Source organism: Antechinus flavipes, chromosome 3, assembly GCF_016432865.1.
Source record: "Antechinus flavipes isolate AdamAnt ecotype Samford, QLD, Australia chromosome 3, AdamAnt_v2, whole genome shotgun sequence".
NCBI classification, from domain to species: domain Eukaryota; kingdom Metazoa; phylum Chordata; class Mammalia; order Dasyuromorphia; family Dasyuridae; genus Antechinus; species Antechinus flavipes.
Window position 1 is genome coordinate 509,826,169 of NC_067400.1, and position 19,530 is coordinate 509,845,698.

The 19,530-nt window shown below is 39.8% G+C and overlaps 1 protein-coding gene across 2 annotated transcripts in view; it reads right to left on the reverse strand.

Annotated features, from left to right (window-relative positions):
- The window catches only part of DRD2 (dopamine receptor D2), a 100,019-nt gene continuing 80,489 nt past the window's right edge, over positions 1-19,530 (reverse strand). The window contains exons 3-8 of one of the 2 annotated variants that reach the window (XM_051986992.1): positions 17,846-17,955; positions 15,602-15,738; positions 14,115-14,305; positions 12,327-12,413; positions 3,618-3,945; positions 1-1,510 (exon numbers count right to left, since the gene is read on the reverse strand). In XM_051986992.1, the coding sequence (XP_051842952.1) occupies positions 1,317-1,510; positions 3,618-3,945; positions 12,327-12,413; positions 14,115-14,305; positions 15,602-15,738; positions 17,846-17,955 (1,047 nt within the window). In that variant the 3' untranslated portion in view covers positions 1-1,316. The remainder of the gene's footprint in view (positions 1,511-3,617; positions 3,946-12,326; positions 12,414-14,114; positions 14,306-15,601; positions 15,739-17,845; positions 17,956-19,530) is intronic. The other variant, XM_051986993.1, reaches the window with a different exon arrangement.

Genomic DNA, 19,530 nt, shown 5'->3' on the forward strand with positions numbered 1-19,530 from the left:
CTGTTTCCATTAGATTTTATTGGATTGTCATATGTACAGTGATGGTACAGAAAGACTGGGGTTTGGGGACAGCCAGTGGTCTTATAGACACAGGAGCCAAGTAACCTCCCCAGCAGCCACACTTTCCCCTAGCCCCCCACTCAGAACCATGTCAGGCCAGTTTGGGCCAGGGTCAACAGCCTATTTAGCTGATGGCAGGCAAGGAATAGAAAAGGGAAAGGGACAAGCAGAAGAAGAAAAGAGGGAAAGAGGAAGAAGAGAAGAAGAGAAGCCGTGGCACAAGGCTACCAACATCATCACCCCGAGTAACACTATGATACTCTTGCCACAGGTTGCCAGCCCCTACCCTAGATGCCCTCACTCCAGCCACAGACCAATATTCAGGTCCTAAAGTTTTGAGGCAGAATCTATAATTATTTATTGGGATGCTAAACCATAAGGTCTCTCAGAAAGTAACCAAAGTCTCATAACCCATTTCTCTCTCCCCCTTTTGCTTATGGAGCCCATGAGCTGCCCAGCTCAATGCACAAAGACAGCATTAGTTCAGAACTTCATATAGCAGCTACTAGGTAGGAAGCTGGAAGGTGCATAGGGAGGAGCTCCTAGACCACTACTCTCTGCCATGCAAAGCAGCATCTTGGAGAAGGATTTATGTTTTTTTTTTTTTCCTTTTCTCTTTTTGGCTTGGGCTTCTCTGGAATTCATCCTGTGGTCTAGTATTTACATAGGTTTCATGGTCCTGAAGGTGGATGCCAGACGGAACCTTAGCTGTTGCTCCCTCTGTCCCCGATCTTGACCAAATCTCTCCCACTGACTTCTCAGATCCCACCCAGGGCCAGGCAGGTGGAAAGTGAGCAGGGTTGAGAGACCTCAGTTAGGTTTCCCAGCTGATGCATCCATGCTCAGAGTCAGAGAGGAGATGGGGACAGAAAATGTGGCTTTGTCTTTGGTGCAAATAGGAAGCATCCAGGAAGATGAGGGGGACGTCCCTTTGAGCTGAGCCTGCTCTCCATATTAACTGTTCCCAAAGTCCTTGAGGGGTCCAGCTCTAGGATCAGCGCCAATAAGCATCTTGCTGCTTCAGAAGTTTAGACACTATAGCTGTGGGCAAAGTGACTCTGTGACAAAATTCCATAGATCTGCCCCTGGAGCCCCCACCCTACCTACCAGAGTGGTGGAGGGAAGCTGTTCAGGACCCACTGGACTCAGAAAGGAGGGCCAGTTCTCCCTCCCCTCATCACCATAGGCTCTTTACTTGGTGACACAGATGGGCAAATGGTTGAATGGGCAGGCAGGTGGACAGGCAGCTGGTGGGGTCAGCAATGGAGAATCTTCATGAAGGCTTTGCGGAACTCGATGTTGAAGGTAGTATAAATGATGGGATTCACAGCACTGTTGACATAGCCCAGCCACGTGAATGCACTGTACATGGCCGGTGGAATGTTGCAGTCACAGTGCATATTCAAGATGTGGGTGATGAAGAACGGCAGCCAGCAGATGATAAACACTCCTGGAAGAGAAAGGAGCCAATGAACTGGGCTGGGAATTACTAGGGGAGCCAGGTGGGCATAGACAAGGCTGCCTAGTATTCTGTCTCAATCACCAAGAGCCCAAACTCTGGAATAGGTCAGATAGATTCTGAGACTATTTATTTATTTTTTTGTGGCTACCATCCCTGTTACTGGATGTAGAACAAGGAAGAAATCATATTAAAAATTAATAATTTCATAGCACCTTAAGGTCGCAAAGGTTTCCCTCACAACTCTGAGGGACACAGTACAAATACTGTTTGTTATATTCATTTTATATATGTTCTATTCATTTTATAAATTTATAAATTCTATAAAATTCATTTATAATTTTATATTTTATATATATACATATATATTATAAATAAATTATATATATGTTATATTCATTTTATAAAAGAGGAAATTTGGACTCAGTTAAGTGACTTCCTCAAGTTCACACAGCAAAGAAACACGGGAATCTGAAATCACAACTTGGGACATTTAGCTCCAAAATCCAATTTCCCCCACCATATAGGGGTTCTTAACCTTTTTTGTGTGTCATGGATTCTTGGGCAGATTGGTGAAACCTATCAAGTCCTTTATCAGAATGTTTTTAAATGCAGTCAAATTCATGATAGTAAAAGGTAAAACAACTGTATCAAAATATTGTTATTGAAGTATTAAAAAAAACAAACTCTAAAATTTCATACCCCTTGAAAAATTCATGAACCCTGGAAGGGACTAGGGACTCTATGTTAAGAACAATGTTTCTCAGGAGTATTAGTGGTAGAGGAGACATTATGCAATTAATAATTAATTAATCTTAGACATTATGGTCCAGATTCTACTACTAATTATATGAATTAAGACAAATCACTGAACTCCTACAGGTTTTAGTTTCTTCATTTATAAGAGAGGCAACTTGAGAAGGAACATTGAGATCTAGAAGGGTCCTCAGACCCCATCTAATACAACTCCTCTCGTTTTAGTTTTTAAAATTTATTTTTGCTTTTCAAAACAGTTTTATTAGTCCTTAGCCTCTCCCCACATTTATCAGTGTCCACTAAGCTATTTCCTGCTCTTATAACAAATGTATATTCATAGAAAACAAATAGATTCATTGGCTGCCTCTAAGCTCCCTCATTTTACAGAGAAGGGATATGTCCATGATCACACAAGCAGCAAAACCGCAGTAGATATGAACCAAATCAGTGTTCCTTAGTGAAAAGAGGAGTGATCTTGGAAACAGAAGGAACTGGGTTGAGAAGGTCCTGAATCAGACACATCAATAGCTGTCAGTCTTCTTTTAGTGCCCCCAACATCTCTTTAAGATTAGACATTAAAGATGAGCTGCAGATCTTCTCTGATGGAAAAATATTCTACACTGGGAGTTCCCCATACTCATGGATTCACATGTCCCAGATTCCACCTCCATCTTTTCCCTTCTAACCCCTCAATTGATAGGAACAATTTTGAAGACCAAAATAATCCTATCTATGGTTATGTAAAATCACTCTGAAAAGTGCTCTAGAAATTCAAGTTGTCATTATCTCTTACTGGCAAAGAGAATGTTAGCTCCTTGAGGAAAGGGATTTTGGGGGTTTGTTGGTTTGTTTTCCTGCAATCAACAGGCACCAAACTTGTTCCTTCCTTGTGTTTTTGCTCGTACTCTTGCAACCCAAGTCACCCCCATCATACACACACACACACACACACACACACACACACACACACACACACACACTCTTCTTCTGCCTTCTCATGATCAAACTTCTACTTGTCTTTCAAGGCTTGGGTGAATACCACTTTCTCCACCTTCCTTGGTCTGTTCACATTTCCATCTTACTTCAATCACTCTTTTCCTCAGTCAACTGATTTTGGATGAACTGACATCATTTAAGCAAGTATGTTACGATAGAGTACCAAAGACTCTTCTATCTAATTATACTTTTACTCATTAATATTCAAGGTCCATTGTCTATGATTGGGAATGGGGTTAGAACTTGATCAAGGGAATAGTAGGCAGGTAGGGGCATAGCTAAGACAATGGCTTCCATCCCAAAAAGGCTGAACAGGGGGATCACAGTAGGAGGAGACCTCACTCACCAAGGACGATGGCCAGCATCTGGGTGGCTTTTTTCTCCTTCTGCTGGGAAAGTTTCCTCCGGCTAATGGACTTGAGCAAAGTCCGGGTTTTGCCATTGGGCATAGACTGGATCTCAAAGGCTTTGGCAGACCTGGGGTGACCTTTGGCATGCCCATTCTTTTCTGGCTTCATGGGACTGTCAGGGGAAGAATGGACTCCCTGGGTAGAGGGGGTAGGGAGGGTGAGCTGATGGTGGCTTGGAGGAATAGGGCTGTATTTGGTTTTCTCCGGTGGACTGGTGCTGGACATCATCTCCATCTCCAACTGTTCCGCACGGCGTGCAGCCTCCTGGACAAGGATCAAAAGCCACCAAAATAAAGCCAGGTAAGTACCCTTGTGCTGACTTTCACTCTAATATACGTGAACACTGAACCCTGCACTCCCCAGAGAATGTGACCCTTGACTTTGCATTGCCCATCTAAATGGTGGCAAAACTTTCCCTGGTAGATACTTTCCCTACTGCCCTCAAAGATGGAAAGGATAAAATCTATTACAATAAATATTTTTCACCTCATGCAAATAAGAGAATAATCTAATCCAATTCTTGGTTCTTTCCCAAAGTTCAAAAAATATAATTCCTTTCATTCTTTGTAGATTTCCTAGATTGAGGAGATTCTGGACCTAGCAATAACTACTGCCAGCCTTTCCCCCATTCCACTCAAAACCACCCCATTTGTATGTCATCAATGGCATATCTGAAAGAAAAAAAGCACTGGGTTAATCCCATAACAAGGATCACAGAAGAACAGCTCAAGTGTTAACTGGTATCCAAAAAATAAACAAGAATCTAAAATGGGGCCTCTGGCATATTATGTAGAATCTTTCTGGAGGACAAGAATCATTCAGGATAAGATAGAGCAGATGGACTGTGAGCTCTCCTGGTGGAGGGAATGTTTCCTCATATCCATGTGGTTATGGTCACGAATCCACAGAAGAAGTATAAGTGCTTGGTTTCATTTATTAATCTGTATACACACATACACATACATATGCACATAAATACACCTATGTATACATAAACATACATATATCTGTTTGTCTGTGTCTCTATATATGTGTTTATATGTAAATGTATGTATCTGTGATTGCATATAAAATTGCACATTTGTATCTAAGGGAGAATATTGAGGAAATGCAACATCAAAAGGTATAATTGATGCTTTTCACACTAGACACCTGTTATAACCTCTCTGGCCAGTTGGGGACTGTAACTTTGACCTCCTCAGTTCTTATCCTTCCTTCTTCCCTCTGCCATGTTACCATTAGACTTAGTCTTCATGATGAAGAAAGCCATCTACACAGAGAGAGGACTGTAGGAACTGAATGTGGACCACAACATCACATTCTCATTCTTTTTGTTGTTGTTCACTTGCATTTTATTTTCTTACTCATTTACTTTCTTTTTTTTAATCTGATGCCTCTTGTGCAGCAAGAGAAATGTATAAATATGTTTATACATATTGGATTTAACATATATTTTAACATGTTTAACATATATTGAGTTGCTTGCCATCTAAGGCAAGGGGTAGGGGTAAGGAGAAGAAAATCCAAAATACAAGGCTATGAAAGGGTCAATGTTGTCAAATTTTCTGGGCATATGTTTTGAAAATAAAAAGCTTTATTAAAAATTAGACTTAGTCTTCATACTCACTTTGTTTTCCATTCTCTCCACCTCACCCTTTACTCTCATCCTATCATTCTTTCTCTGATCTCACATTTTTCCCTTTGTATTCACATGATCATAAGATCATAGACATAGAGAGGGAAGGAATCTCGGGGGTCATAGAAATACTGTAACTTCTGTTTGGTCACATACATTGTGGTAATTGGTAGTTATAGAATTTCTTTTTTGTTTGTTTGTTTGTTTTGTGAGGCAATCAAGGTTAAATGACTTGCCTAGGGTTACATAGCAAGTTAGTGTCAAGTGTCTGAAGCTGGATCTAGACTCTAGTCCTCCTGACTCCAGAGCTTATACTCTATTTACTGTGCCTCCTAACTTCCCCTAGATATGAGATTTCAAATCAGTCTCAACCCTATGGTAAAGAAGGTCAACTCTTTGCTGTCTTCTGCCCTTGAATCCTTTGTCCTTGAGTCTTGTTGCCAATCATTCCTTGCCAGATCCTAAACCTGTGTTACTTCTACCATCTCTCTTCTTTACTTCTTCATGCTACCCAACATTGCCAAAAATCTGCTGAATGGATACACTCCAAATTTATTTTTATCTAATCCTCCAATGGGCTAATAGAACAGCTGGAAAAAATCTCAAAGATTATTTAGTCCAATTTCCTTATTTCGAAGCAGAAGAGTTAATGGAGGTTCAGTATCACATAAGTGATCATAATTATAAGAACTATGGTTCAAATTCTAGTCTTTTGACTTTAATTTATCTGACTCATTCTATCATGCCATACTATTTAAATGGGTCCATATTGCCTCTTTGCTTTTCTGTTTTCCAGATTTATTTTATCACAGTATTCACAATCAAAAATTGTGCTTGGAACATCATATTGGAATGTGAATGGAACATTTTTGTGATGTTTCAAACCCTCTCTTCTCAACCCTTTTACAACACAATACTTCTTCCTTTCTAAAAGCTCATGTTAAGATGAGGAGAGAGCAGCTTCATCTTCCTTTTCTGAGTTTAGGACCTTGATCTTGACCCTGAGCTTCTGGGTTAATAAGAGGCAGAGAGTCTCATCTCCCACTTTGCTGAGAACATAAAAGCTCTCTGTTGTGAATCCCTTTCCCCCTCTCCTCTATACATCTAGATTGCAATGGAATGTGACAAAGTGAAGGCAATGAATGTAAATAGTTTTTTTTTTTTTTTTTTTTTTCCTTTTGAAGCTTGGCCATGAAAGGGAAAGGAGATCTAAGGAGTAGCAGGGTTACATAAAGATTTTTGGTTTAGTCTTTTTTTGTAGAGGAGACCTAAGTATGTTTGAAAGGGATGGGAGGGAGCAATTATATAAAGAGACACTGAAAATGAACCAGAGAAAATGATCAAGGTGGGGGGAAATTCCTGCAAAAGACGGGAGAGGATAAGACTAAGAGCACAAGTAGGAGAGTTAGCCTTTGAAATAAAGGAGAAGAAAAAGGAAGAATGATATAGGATTTTGATGTATAGAGGAAAGGTATAGATGCATTCATATGCATCTATATAAGACTATACTTTGTTTGTACATCTCTTAAGGTAGATTTTTGGAATACCTGAGAGCCATTGGAATACATGGGAGCCCCCTGATGGTGGCTGCTGGAGATCCGACCCAGAATGGATCTCCTCTTGTGAGAGGATGATACAAAGAGACTGAGAGGCAATTGCTGTTCTCTGACCTCTCTTTCTGAGAGGCCGTTGCATCATCTGACCTCTCTACTCTTCCCTCTGCCACCAATTTATTTCATTCATACACACACCTGAATCAGCAAAGGCTGCCCTGCAACTCCTTCAGTATGATCCACAGTTGTGGAGGTTCTCGGAGAATTGACCCGTCCTTTAACACTGGATAATATCTTCCTTTGTAAGTTCAAGTTTTTCCATATTTTTTTAATTCCATCAATTCATCATTTCTTACACCACAGCAATATTCCAACCTTATGCAAATTAGTATTCCCATGATAAGCATCTGACTAAATTGCTCCCCTACACAAAGATCTTAAATGTCTCCTGATTATCCCTAGGAAAATATGAAGTCCTTCCCAGCCCAGTTCTCACCTACCTTTCTGGACTCATTTCAGAACTCTTAGTTCAGCAAAACTTACCTACTAAATATACTTTGAATTCAACATTCTGTTTCCTTCCTCAGTGCCTTTGCCCATACCTAGAGTTTACTCCCTCTTTACCTCTGCCTCTTAGGATCCTTGAGTTCCTTCCTTCAAATGGTCAAATAAGCATTTAAGTGCTTATTTTGTTACAGGGACTTTGCTAAGAACTAAAATGTGAAATAAATGCAGAAGTGAGATCCCTATCCTCATGGAATTTGCCTTCCATTAGAAGGTTACATTTTCATAAATGAGTAAACATTGGCTATATGCTAAATATATGCAAAGTAATTTCAGCAGGAGATGGGAAGAGGGGTTCCTAAAACATTCAGGAAGGAGTTAGCATTTGATCTGGGCCTTGAAAAGATTGAGAGGTTCCAAGAAACCAGAGGTGAGGACAGAGGACATTCCAAGTGTGGAGAATAGCCATTGAAAGAGTGGGTGCAGAGGCAGAAGATGGAATGGCATCTTCAGGGAGAAGTAAATAGGCCAGTTTAACTAAAGTGTGTGATGGGGAGTAATCAGCCTTGAAAGATAAACTGGAACCAGATAATAAGAGGCTCTAAATGCCAGAGGAGTTTCTATTTCATCCTAATGATGGTAAGATAAATGAAACCTTCTGTACAGATGTACATGTTCATATCTGAGATTTAGGAAAAACAATTTTTGGCATCTGTGTGGAGGATGAGTGGAAGAGAGGAGAGATTGAAAGCAGGGGGACCAATTAAAATAATGTTATATTCGTCTAGGCAAGACAGGGGCCTGAATTGGATGACTGGTGTGAGTGGAGACAGGGGAATTGATGTAAGACATGTTGAAGAAGATACAAAGCTGGACAGGATACTAACATAACGAATGACAGAATCAAGATTCAAAAAGATTGTGAAAAGCAAGAGCATTAGGTTGAATCTAGTAAATTAAATTTGAAAGGGATAAACATCAAGTCTTGCACTGATATCCCAAAAATCACTCTCCCAGATACAGGATGGGATACACATGAAAAAAGAACTGGGGCACATGGCAGACTAAATAAGGAGCAGCAACGTTAGGTAGTTTTGATGAAAGTTTGTGTGGTTTAGGGCTTCATTTTGAAAGACAGAAATATAGGGGTGATCACCTTGTATTCTACCTTGCTTATATCACAGCCAGAATTTTTTAGATTTTATTTAATTTTGAATTTAAGAAATAAAACAAGCATTTCCATAACAGAATAGGAAAAGCTGATTGCACATGAAACTGCAAATCTTTTATGTACAATTTGCTATCACTTTTAAATATATAATGACATTATCATGTAACCTCTGAAGGAAGACATAGAGAAAGAATTGATAAATAGAAGCATGTATAGAATGGTTTTACATATATATATATACACACATATTTATGTCTAATGAGTAGCCATTTCTCAGGTTGGAGTAGAGAGAAAAAAAGGAAAAGAAACAACACAGCTGAAATTTTAAGAAGAATGATTATCTGGAAAACATTCAGAGGACAGCAACTCATCCTCCCATATCATATCCTTCTTTGGACACTTTCAAGCTGATTATTGTCCTTTTTAAACTGTGCTATCTAGAACTGAATGCATGTTTCAGCTAAGGTCTGACCAGAGTACACAGTACTGATTAATTGTGTAATCCTGGGATCTCTCTCTCTCTCTCTCTCTCTCTCTCCTGCTTCCTTCCTTCTTTCCTTCCTCCCTTCTTCTCTGTCTTTCTCCATCTTTTTCTCTGTGTGTCTTTCTGTCTGTCTCACATTAGTTTGGCTAGAGAAGATCAAACTCTCTGGAACAGGATACTTATCTTCAAGTATTTGAAGTGTTATCATGGGAAAGAGAGACAGGACTTGATTTTTTGTCCCCAAAGCACAGAACTAGGAACAACAGGGTAGAAGTTACAAAGGGGTGAATTAAAGATTGATATCAGGAAAAACTTCTTAATAATTAATGCTGTCCAAAAGTGATGTGGTCTACCTTGGGAGATGGAGTGGGGGCTGTCATTGAAGGACTAGATGACCATTGAGAGATATATCAGACTGGGAATTTTTTTCAGGTACATGTTGAACTAAATAGCTGCTGAAGCCCTTTCCAGCTCAAAATTCTGTACTTCTGTGACTCAAAGAACACTAAAACAATATTTAGCAACTGATTAGATATGGAAAAGGAATTAAGTGAGAGTGGAGAATAAAAAAGTAATTTCTAGGTTGCAAAGTATGAATGACTTAGAACAGTATTTGGCACCTGAGGCCCTTAATAATTATATATTGACTGACCAGTGATGCTCTAAATAGAAATAAGGATGTTAGGAATAGAAGTAGATTTGGGAGGAATGATAACAATTTAGGTTTTAAATATGTTGAGAATGAGATAGGATATCCAGATGGAGACCTGATTCAAAACTGTCTCTGTCTCATCTCTCAGGAGAGAGATGAAGCTTGGAAAGGTAGAATTGGGAGTCATCTGTATAGAGATTACAGTTGAAACTGAAGTTGATGAGATCACCAAGATAGAGCAAAGAAAGAGAAGACTAAAACCATGATAGAGCTAAATAAAGTTTATCTCAACTATCATCTTAGGTGGAGCCTTTCCTGACACTATGTCCTAATGTGCTTCTGTTCTCTACTCACCCTTTCTATCTTTCTTCTCCCTGACATATTAGCTTTTTTAGCTGACATAGCTTTTTGAAATATGTAATGCTTTCCTCATAACAACTTTGTGAGTTTGCTTCTGTAAATAAATAATATACCTATTTTACAGATTAAGAAACCAAGGTTCAGATATATTAAGTAGCTTGTCCAGCATCATATGGTGAACAAATATCATGGGGATCAAATGAGGTGATGTATGCAAAGAGTGTGGCAAAGCAATGTATAAATTTGAGCTATGGAATGTGCTCATCTGGAATGAGAAAATGTGTTCAGTTTTCCATCAGCAGCTGCTGCCACAAACACCTGCAGGCTCTGGCTGACCTCATGAAAAATAGATCCAGTTCTTTTCTCCTGTGGATAATAATGGTTTACCACCTCCTGGAAGCTCAATATCTCCTCGTGGATAGATCCAGTGAGCACTGGATCACAGGGCCATAGATGTAGACTGAGCATCCTTAGAGGGCATCAAGTCCCATCCCTTCATTTTACAAAGGAGGAAAATGAGGTTCAGGGAGTATTTGCCCAGGATTGCAAGGCAGCAAGTAGGAGAGCCAGGATTGAACTAAGGTCTCTGATTCTAGATCCTATGATCTTCCCACAGTACCATGCTGCCTCTTACTACAGAGTCACTAAATTGTCAGGTTAAAATGGACTTCAGAAGCTTTCTAGGTCAACCCCATCCATGAAGAATTTCCCTATAACCCATCCAAGAGTGATTCTAAGGGAAGAAGTTTCCATGAAAGAAAGTGGTACTCCCCTTTATTGGAGGTCTTCAGGCAGAGGTTTGAAGACCACTGGTAAGGCATGTTATAGAAGGGACTCTTGTGTATGAGTTGGATTTGATGGCTGCTGAAGTCTCTTCTGACTCGAGAATTCTGTGATTCTGGTCATCCAGGCTTTGCCTGAAGACCATAGGTAAAGGGGTAACTACAGTTTTTAGAGACTGTTCTTCTTTTGGATAGATCTAATTTTTAAGAAATTTTGTTTCACGATTTATACTTGTATTCCTAGCATCTACTCCAGTGCCAGGAATATAGTAAGTGCTTAATAAATACTTGATTAATTGATTTTTACCCCAATTCATATGCAATTTTTTTCTTTTATCTTAGCTCCCACCAATTATTCCAAGTTCTGTTCCTTCAGACCAAATCTTTTCTCTCTATTGCATGACAGCCCTTCAAATCCCTGCAGACAGCTCTTCTGTTTTCCTGAACTTTTTCATCCTTACGCTAAACATTCCCAGTTCCTTTAACTGATCCACATTATCATGACCTGTCACAGTAACTCTGCAGCATAGGATTGTCAAGAGGATCCATGGACACTGTGTTTCTCTAAATTTACATTAACTCTAAGATTGAACTAATTTTTTTTGCCTAAATAACATATTGTTGACTCATTTGAAATCTACTAAAAATCCCTGATCTTTTTTCTTTTTTTTCCATATAATCTGCAAATGAGTCAGCAGTGTGATAATGTGGGACAAAAAAAAAAGTTCATGGAATCTTAGAGTTAATGCAATTTAGAGAAGCATGGTGTCTAAAGTTCACAAGGTGCTTTAAGTGCATTATCTCACTGCATCCTCTTGAGGTCCCCAGATATAGTGGTGCCTCACAAGATCCCTAATCTTGTGTTTGTGAAGTTAATTTCTTGAATAGAAGTTTAAGACTTTACCTTTATTCCCATTAAATTTCATCTGATTCAATTCAGTCCAGGGTATATTGAGTCAAACTCTTTTTGATTCGTAACTATATCATCCACTGAATTAGTTAACTGCCCCATGTGTCATCTATACATTGGTAAGTGTAGCAACTCTACTTTTAGTTAAATCTTCATAAAAATGGGAAACATCATGAGGTTAAGCACAAATCTCTGGAACATTGTCCTGGAGGCTTCTTTTTCAAGTTAATAAAGGAATATTAAAGGTCATTATTCTTTGGATGTGATCATTAGATTAGTTTTGAATCTATTCAACTACTCTAGTCTACTACAGGCCAAATTCACCTTGTTTCACCTTGTCCATAAGAGTAGTATAAGAAGTTAAAATCTCCAAAAATTTTGTCTGCAACATTTCCCTGAATGCTGTAAGCATTATTTATAGGGGATCTGGAGGCAGAAATTTGGTAGACAGAGATCAGAGGTCTCCCAGTGCAGGCTAACCCTATAGTGTTTGAGAATTCCTCATTGCTCTTGTAAAGTGGATGTTCTGGGGTGTCTGGGTATCCTGAGGATTGGGGAGGGTAAGACCTGACACTCTATCCTATAACACCTACCACTTTCCTCTTGTTGACTGGGAAACTCCCATTGGATTTCATGATGATAGTGCAGAGCTTCATATCCTCAGGGTGAGCACACTTGTCCTGTGGGGGAAAAGCCAGGATAGGTCTTAGGTTCAGTGAGTGAGAATGAGGGAGATTCAGGTAGTTGTGGTCAAAATAAAAATAGCATTTACATAATGCTTTAAGGTTTGTAAAGTGCTTTCTGCATATCATTTCATTTGACTTTATAGAAACCCTATAAGACAGGAGCTATTGCTATTCCCATTTTATAGATTAAGCTGCTGCCTGAGAGAGGATAAATGACTTGCCCATTGTCTCATAGCTAGTGAGAGTTCTTGACACCAAGGTGAGTGTTCTGTCTACTTTGCCCCTTAGGGGAGCCTGATGGGTGGGGAATCCAAGGGAGAGGATGGTCAGAGAAAGTGGAAGGGGAGAGGAAAGAGAAAGGAGTTAAGAAGGATGAGAAAGGCAAAAAAAAGGGGGAGAGAGAAAAGAGGTCACAAAAGAGAGATCAAAAGGAGGTAAGAAGCAAAGATTTAGAATAGTGCTCTATATGAATTATCCTAGCTTTTAAAACTATGGTTTGCCACCCTATATGGGATTGCATAATTGAATGTTGGGATCATGAAATTATGATTTATTATCAGTATGCTTATTTTATATATCTATATGCCTGGGGGTCATGTAAAAGATTCTCAGACGGAAAGGAATTGTGAGTGGAAAAAGTTTAAGAAGACCTATATTAAGTAATCCATAAACATTTGCTGAATTAAATATATTTTAATATGTATACTATGTATATATACACATGTATATACATTCATGTATGTGTGTATATACACATACATACATATATACAAAGAAAGGATGCCAGAAGGGAAAAAGATGAAGGTTGCCAGAAAGGTCAGCCTTTTGAGGTAAACAAGAAAAAGATATAGTGAACAGCCTAGAAGTTGTGTGTACATTGGGAACGGGGACAGGGAGGTAGATCAGAGAAATGGGAGTTAGGTTGGGAAGGGAAAGGTTTAGAGGAAATAAAAATCAGAGGAAGATAAAGTTGAGACAGGAATAGGTAAAAGACAAAAAGATTGAATGGTAGAAAGGTGGTAGGGATTTAGAGGGGCCAGAATATTAGGGGTAAAGAGTGAAGAGATCAGTGGAAATAAAGGGGATAAGTAGAATCTTAAGAAGATACAAGGGTCTAGGGTGATGAATAAGAGAACCACAAAATAAGAATATAAAAACTCTTCATGGACCAAGTCAGGTGGATTAAAAGTCTCCAATAACTTGGTTCTAGAATCACAGGTTCATAGCTGTAGAGCTAGAAAGGACTTTAGGGATTGTGTTTCATAACCCCTCATTTATAGATGGAGAAACTGAAGCCCAGAGAAGTGAATTGGTTTGCATTTCAGTTCTGGACAAAGCCATGACCACATTGAGACATTATTCCTCAGCTACAAGTCTATCCCTTCCCTTAATCACTTCTGGATGTGGACTATGACTATTCCTGATGCTCCATTTAACACCTGATTCCTGAATGTGGACATTCCTGTCATTTTGTTCGCTCCCAGACAAACTCCCCAGAACCCTCCAGGTCAGGCTTGGCCATCCTTGCTTGGAGAACCTGCTTTGGGCTCCCGAGTGCAGGACTCTCTATGGCATTTAACATGGCCCTGGACAGAAAGTGAACGTAGGGCAGGAAGGAGAGGAGCGCAGGTGGGTGGGCTGGCACTAAGGCTGGTGGAATGGGGTGGAATAAAGAGATGCCAGGGGAGAGAAAACCTTGAGAGGGGCCTGTGCGTCAGACTCCAGCCCCCGGCTGCTGCGCTTGGTGTTGACCCGTTTCCGGCGCCTTCGAAGAACGATGTAGATCTGAACGTAGACCAGCAGGGTGACGATAAAGGGCACATAGAAGGAGACAATGGAGGAGTAGACAACAAAGGCAGGATTGGCAATGATACACTCGTTCTGATCTGGGGGAAATAAAAGTAGACAGGATTGTTATCTGGGCTCAATTTCCTCAGCCTGGCATTGAAGGCCTCTCCATAGGCCATCCCCACTCAACCTTCTCTCCCACCACTCCCCAATTAAACCTTCTGTAGCCATGGTTGATTTCTCACAGCTCCCCGACAGTCTATGGTCATCTCACCATTTGAGATTATTTCTTTGTCCCCTCTTCCCAGCCAAATGTCCCCTATCCTCAAGTCTCACGTCCTCCATGAAACTTTTCCTCCTGATCCCAAGCCCTCACTTAATTCTCTATTCTTGGAACTCCTTAAATACACATGGGTAGTACTGAATGGCAGCTCACTGAAAGCTGAAATTGCTTCTCCTTTGTACTTATAGTCCCAATGCCCGGCATCTAATATAATAATAATGTTTGCTGATTGATGGATTGATTGGATCATTATGTACTTTCCTACTTACTTAAATAATTGGTCATGTCCTGCCTTGTTCACTGTCTCCCATGAGTGAGAATCAGAGATTTGGGAGGGACCTCAGAGGTAATTCTCTGTAGGGCATCCCAACAAGTGGTCATCCAGCCTCTGCTTGAAGCCGTCTCCTGAGAGGGAACTTAACACTTCCCAGGACAGACAACTCTGTGAGTTAACTATAAATGTTAGGAAATTGTTCCTTTTATGGAAATGGAAATGTTCCCCTCTCTACAGCTTTCACCCATTACTCTTTTATTCTGCTTCCTAAGACTAAGCAGCAGAACAAATGTAATCTTTGATCTTCAGGTACTCAAGGATATACCATGTCTTTCTCTATGCTATCTTCAGACAACATCTCTGGTTCCTTCACTATTATTGCCACCCTCCTTAAATAACCTTGTATCCATAATTAAACCCCTCTATGGCATGAAATATATCTACATTTCCGTTGTGTTCTCCATAACAATTAACATAGGCTTCTGGCATAAATAGGTCTCAATTATTTTTTAGCTAAGGGCCTCCTAGCTCCACCAGATTTTCTCTAGACCAAGTTCACAGCCCCACTATATAAAAGTCCTAAAGTAACAACTCACTTTGTGCCATGATAGGCATATAATATACATTTGAGGCTGAGGGCAGGGAGAGTGTCTGGGCCTGTGATTCCATTAGCATGAGGACATCAAAGAACCCTTTTGCCCATGGTCAATATAGCTGGGACAGCATCTATCCTCAAAGCGCAGGAACCCATCCTGCTCGGTATCTGGAGGAAACCTCCATCCCAATGGCACATCAACTGGTCTACTAAGTGCCTCAGGTAGATGCAGCTGGTTTTACCTGTGTTGTTGAGTCCAAAGAGCAGTGGGCAGGAGATGGCAAAGGAAAGAACCCAGACAACGGTGATCATGACGGTAACGCGGCGCTTGGAGCTGTAGCGGGTGTTGTAGAGCATCGGCATTGCTACTGCTGTGTACCTAAAGTGGTCAGGGTGGGGAGGAGAGAGTTATCGAAGGAGTGAAGGGAAGGAAGGGGAGAAAGGGGAGATGATCCGGTATCACCTGATCTCTTGGACTACTCACTTACCATCCTTCAGGGCTTAGCCCATGCCTTTCCTTTTCCACAAGTTGACTCCAGCCTGTTGTCTATGATCTCATGATCCATGATGGACTCTCCCTGCCCCCAAGAGAATATAAGCTCCTTGAAGGCAGAATGGTTTTATTTTGTTTTTGTCTATATCCTCACCCTTTAGTTGGTGGGTTGTTGTCCTTTATTCTCAGAGAACAAAATGACATTATTAAGTTAGAGTCAAGTTAGTGTGTCCGACTGTGGCTGATCAGACCAGTATGACCTCAGAATGCTCTGCCACAGATAGAACACAAATAGTTCTCATGAACATTTAAGGTGGACTCTCTAAATGGAAATGTACATTTCTATTTGAGCATATTGTGCTTCTTCTGAACTAATTCACTTCTGCTTTGCTTGTAGAGCACAGCATCTTCTCTGATGAGGGCACACCATGCTGGGTGGTTGGGGGCCAGTGTCTCCCATATCATAATCAATTCTAAAATTCTCAAGAGAGACCTTGAAGTGTCCTTGTATCACTTTTTCTGATCACTTTGTGAACACTTGCCTTGTGTGAGTTCTTCATAAAATAGTCTTTTTGGTAATTGTACATTTGGCATTCGAACAATGTGGCCAGCCCAACAGAAGCCTGCTCTCTGCAGTAGAGCTTGAATACTTAGCATAATGGCACTCGATAAGTGGTTGCTTAACAGAGTTGAACCATTTGTTTGAAACTTCAGCAGAGACTATCTATTCAGTCAATATTAATTAACTTCTCACAATGTAACTAGTGCCATATAAAGGTCTGAGAATACAAAAAAAGACAAAAGCATGGTTCTCACCCTCAAGGAGCTTACATTTTAATGGGAGAAATGACATACAAATGAGTACCCCTCTTAATTCCAATGCCTTCTCTCATTAGTTACTTCCTGCTTGTCCCATATGTAATTTATTTGGTATATATTTGTTTGCATTTAGATTGTAAGTTTCTTAAGGACAGAAACTACATTTTGCCTATTTTTGTATCCATATCTTAGCACAGTACCTGACACATGGTAGACATTTAATAAATGTTTATTGATTGAAAGAACATATATAAAGGATAAATATATAGAAGATAAATGTAATTTCAGAGGGAAGGCACTAGTAGTGGGAGCTCCCAGGAAAGCTTCTTATAGGAAATGGACCTTGAAGCCAGGAAAAAAAAGATGATGGGACAAAACATTCCTAGCAGAGAGGACAGTCAGTAACAAGGTTCCCAGTTAAAAGATGATATTTTGTGAAAGAGAAATAGAGTACAGGGAAAACAATGAGGTCTAAGAAACTTGGAAAGGAAGAAAGCCATCAGATTATGCAGAACTTTCTATGTCAATTTGATCCTGAAGATAATAGAGTCACTGGATTGTATTGAATCAGGGAGAGTGCGACACAGTCAGTTCCATATTTTAGGAATATTAGTCTGACAACTGAGTGAAGAATAGACTAGAATGGGAAGAGTCTTAAAGAAGGGAGACCAACAAGAATATTTATTGTCAATAGTCCAGGAGTGGGATGAGAAAGGCGTATACCTGGGAAATCAGCTGTTGGATAGAGAAAAGGGGTTGACGAAGGTAGATGTTGTGAAGATAGACACTAAAATTAATACTTATCACTTAGTCTACCTTTATTAATTAGATTGGTTGAAATAAGCAGGGGTCTCAGTTCCCCCAGCTTCCTATTGCATGTGGTCACAGTGAAGAGTCTTAGATCAATGTTTCCCTCCTACTCATCAGGAGATTGGGTTGTTGCTCTAAGAGTGCCCAGAAGCTCCATCAGTCTTCATCTCCATTTGTTCAGGGACCAAACTGCAAAGCCAGAAAATGGAGCCCCAAATATTCCTTCTCAATGCAATTGAGGACACTGGGTATTGGGAAGTATTGAGGGAGGACACAGAATGGAGGTTAAAAAAAACAGAAAGCACCATGCAGGGGAATGACTCATTTGCCCCCTTCCCTCCTGTCCTCTTAACTGGACTCTTACCTGTCAATGCTAATGGCACAGAGATTGAGGATGCTCGCAGTGCACATCATAACATCCAGGGTGACAAAGATATCACAGTGAATCCGACTAAATTTCCACTCTCCCACCACCTGGGAAGAGAACAAAGTTTTGATTTCTTTTGTCTATGGCCTCCTTAAAATACAACTCCCAGAACTCAGCATAACATTAGAGTTAGGTTCTTGTTCTTACTATCGCAGAATATATCAGAGCCATTATCATTCTTGTTTTAGAGTTCCTTATACTTCTATTAAAGTAGCCTGAGATCACATTATTTTTTTTTTTGGTTGCCGTATCACACTGTTGACACATACTGAGTTTACTGTCCACTCACACTTTTAAATCTTTTTTTTTCCAAGGGTGAATATTTTTTTAAAATTTTATTTTATTTAATAATAACTTTGTATTGACAGAATCCATGCCAGGGTAATTTTTTACAACATTATCCCTTGCACTCGCTTATGTTTCGTTTTTTCCCCTCCCTCCCTCCACCCCCCCCAAGATGGCAAGCAGTCCTATATATGTTAAATATGTTGCAGTATATCCTAGATACAATACATATTTGCAGAACCGAACAGTTCTCCTGTTGCACAGGGAGAATTGGATTCAGAAGGTAAAAATAACTCGGGAAGAAAATCAAAAATGCAAATAGTTCACATTCGTTTCCCAGTGTTCCTTCTCTGGGTGTAACTGTCTCTGTCCATCATTTATCCATTGAAACTCAGTTAGGTCTCTTTGTCATAGAAATCCACTTCCATCAGAATATATCCTCATACAATATCGTTGTCGAAGTGTATAATGATCTCCTGGTTCTGCTCATCTCACTTAGCATCAGTCCATGTAGGTCTCTCCAAGCCTCTCTGCATTCATCCTGCTGGTCATTCCTTACAGAGCAATAATATTCCATAACATTTATATACCACAATTTACCCAGTCATTCTCCAATTGATGGGCATCCATTCATTTTCCAGTTTCTAGCCACTACAAACAGGGCTGCTACAAATATTTTGGCACACACAGGTCCCTTTCCCTTCTTTAGCATTTCTTTGGGATATAAGCCCAGTAGAAACACTGCTGGATCAAAGGGTATGCACAGTTTGATAACTTTTTGGGCATAATTCCAGATTGCTCTCCAGAATAGTTGGATTCGTTCACAACTCCACCAACAATGCATCAGTGTCCCCGTTTTCCCGCATCCCCTCCAACATTCATCATTATTTTTTCCTGTCATCTTAGCCAATCTGACAGGTGTGTAGTGATATCTCAGAGTTGTCTTAATTTGCATTTCTCTGATCAATAGTGATTTGGAACACTCTTTCATGTGAGTGGTAATAGTTTCAATTTCATCATCTGAAAATTGTCTGTTCATATCCTTTGACCATTTATCAATTGGAGAATGGCTTGATTTTTTATAAATTTGAGTCAGTTCTCTATATATTTTGGAAATGAGGCCTTTATCAGAACCTTTAATTGTAAAGATGTTTTCCCAGTTTGTTGCTTCCCTACTAATCTTGTTTGCATTCGTTCTGTTTGTACAAAGGCTTTTTAATTTGATATAATCAAAATTTTCAATTTTGTGATCAGTAATGATCTCTAGTTCATCTTTGGTCACAAATTTCTTTCTCCTCCACAAGTCTGAGAGATAAACTATCCTATGTTCCTCTAAT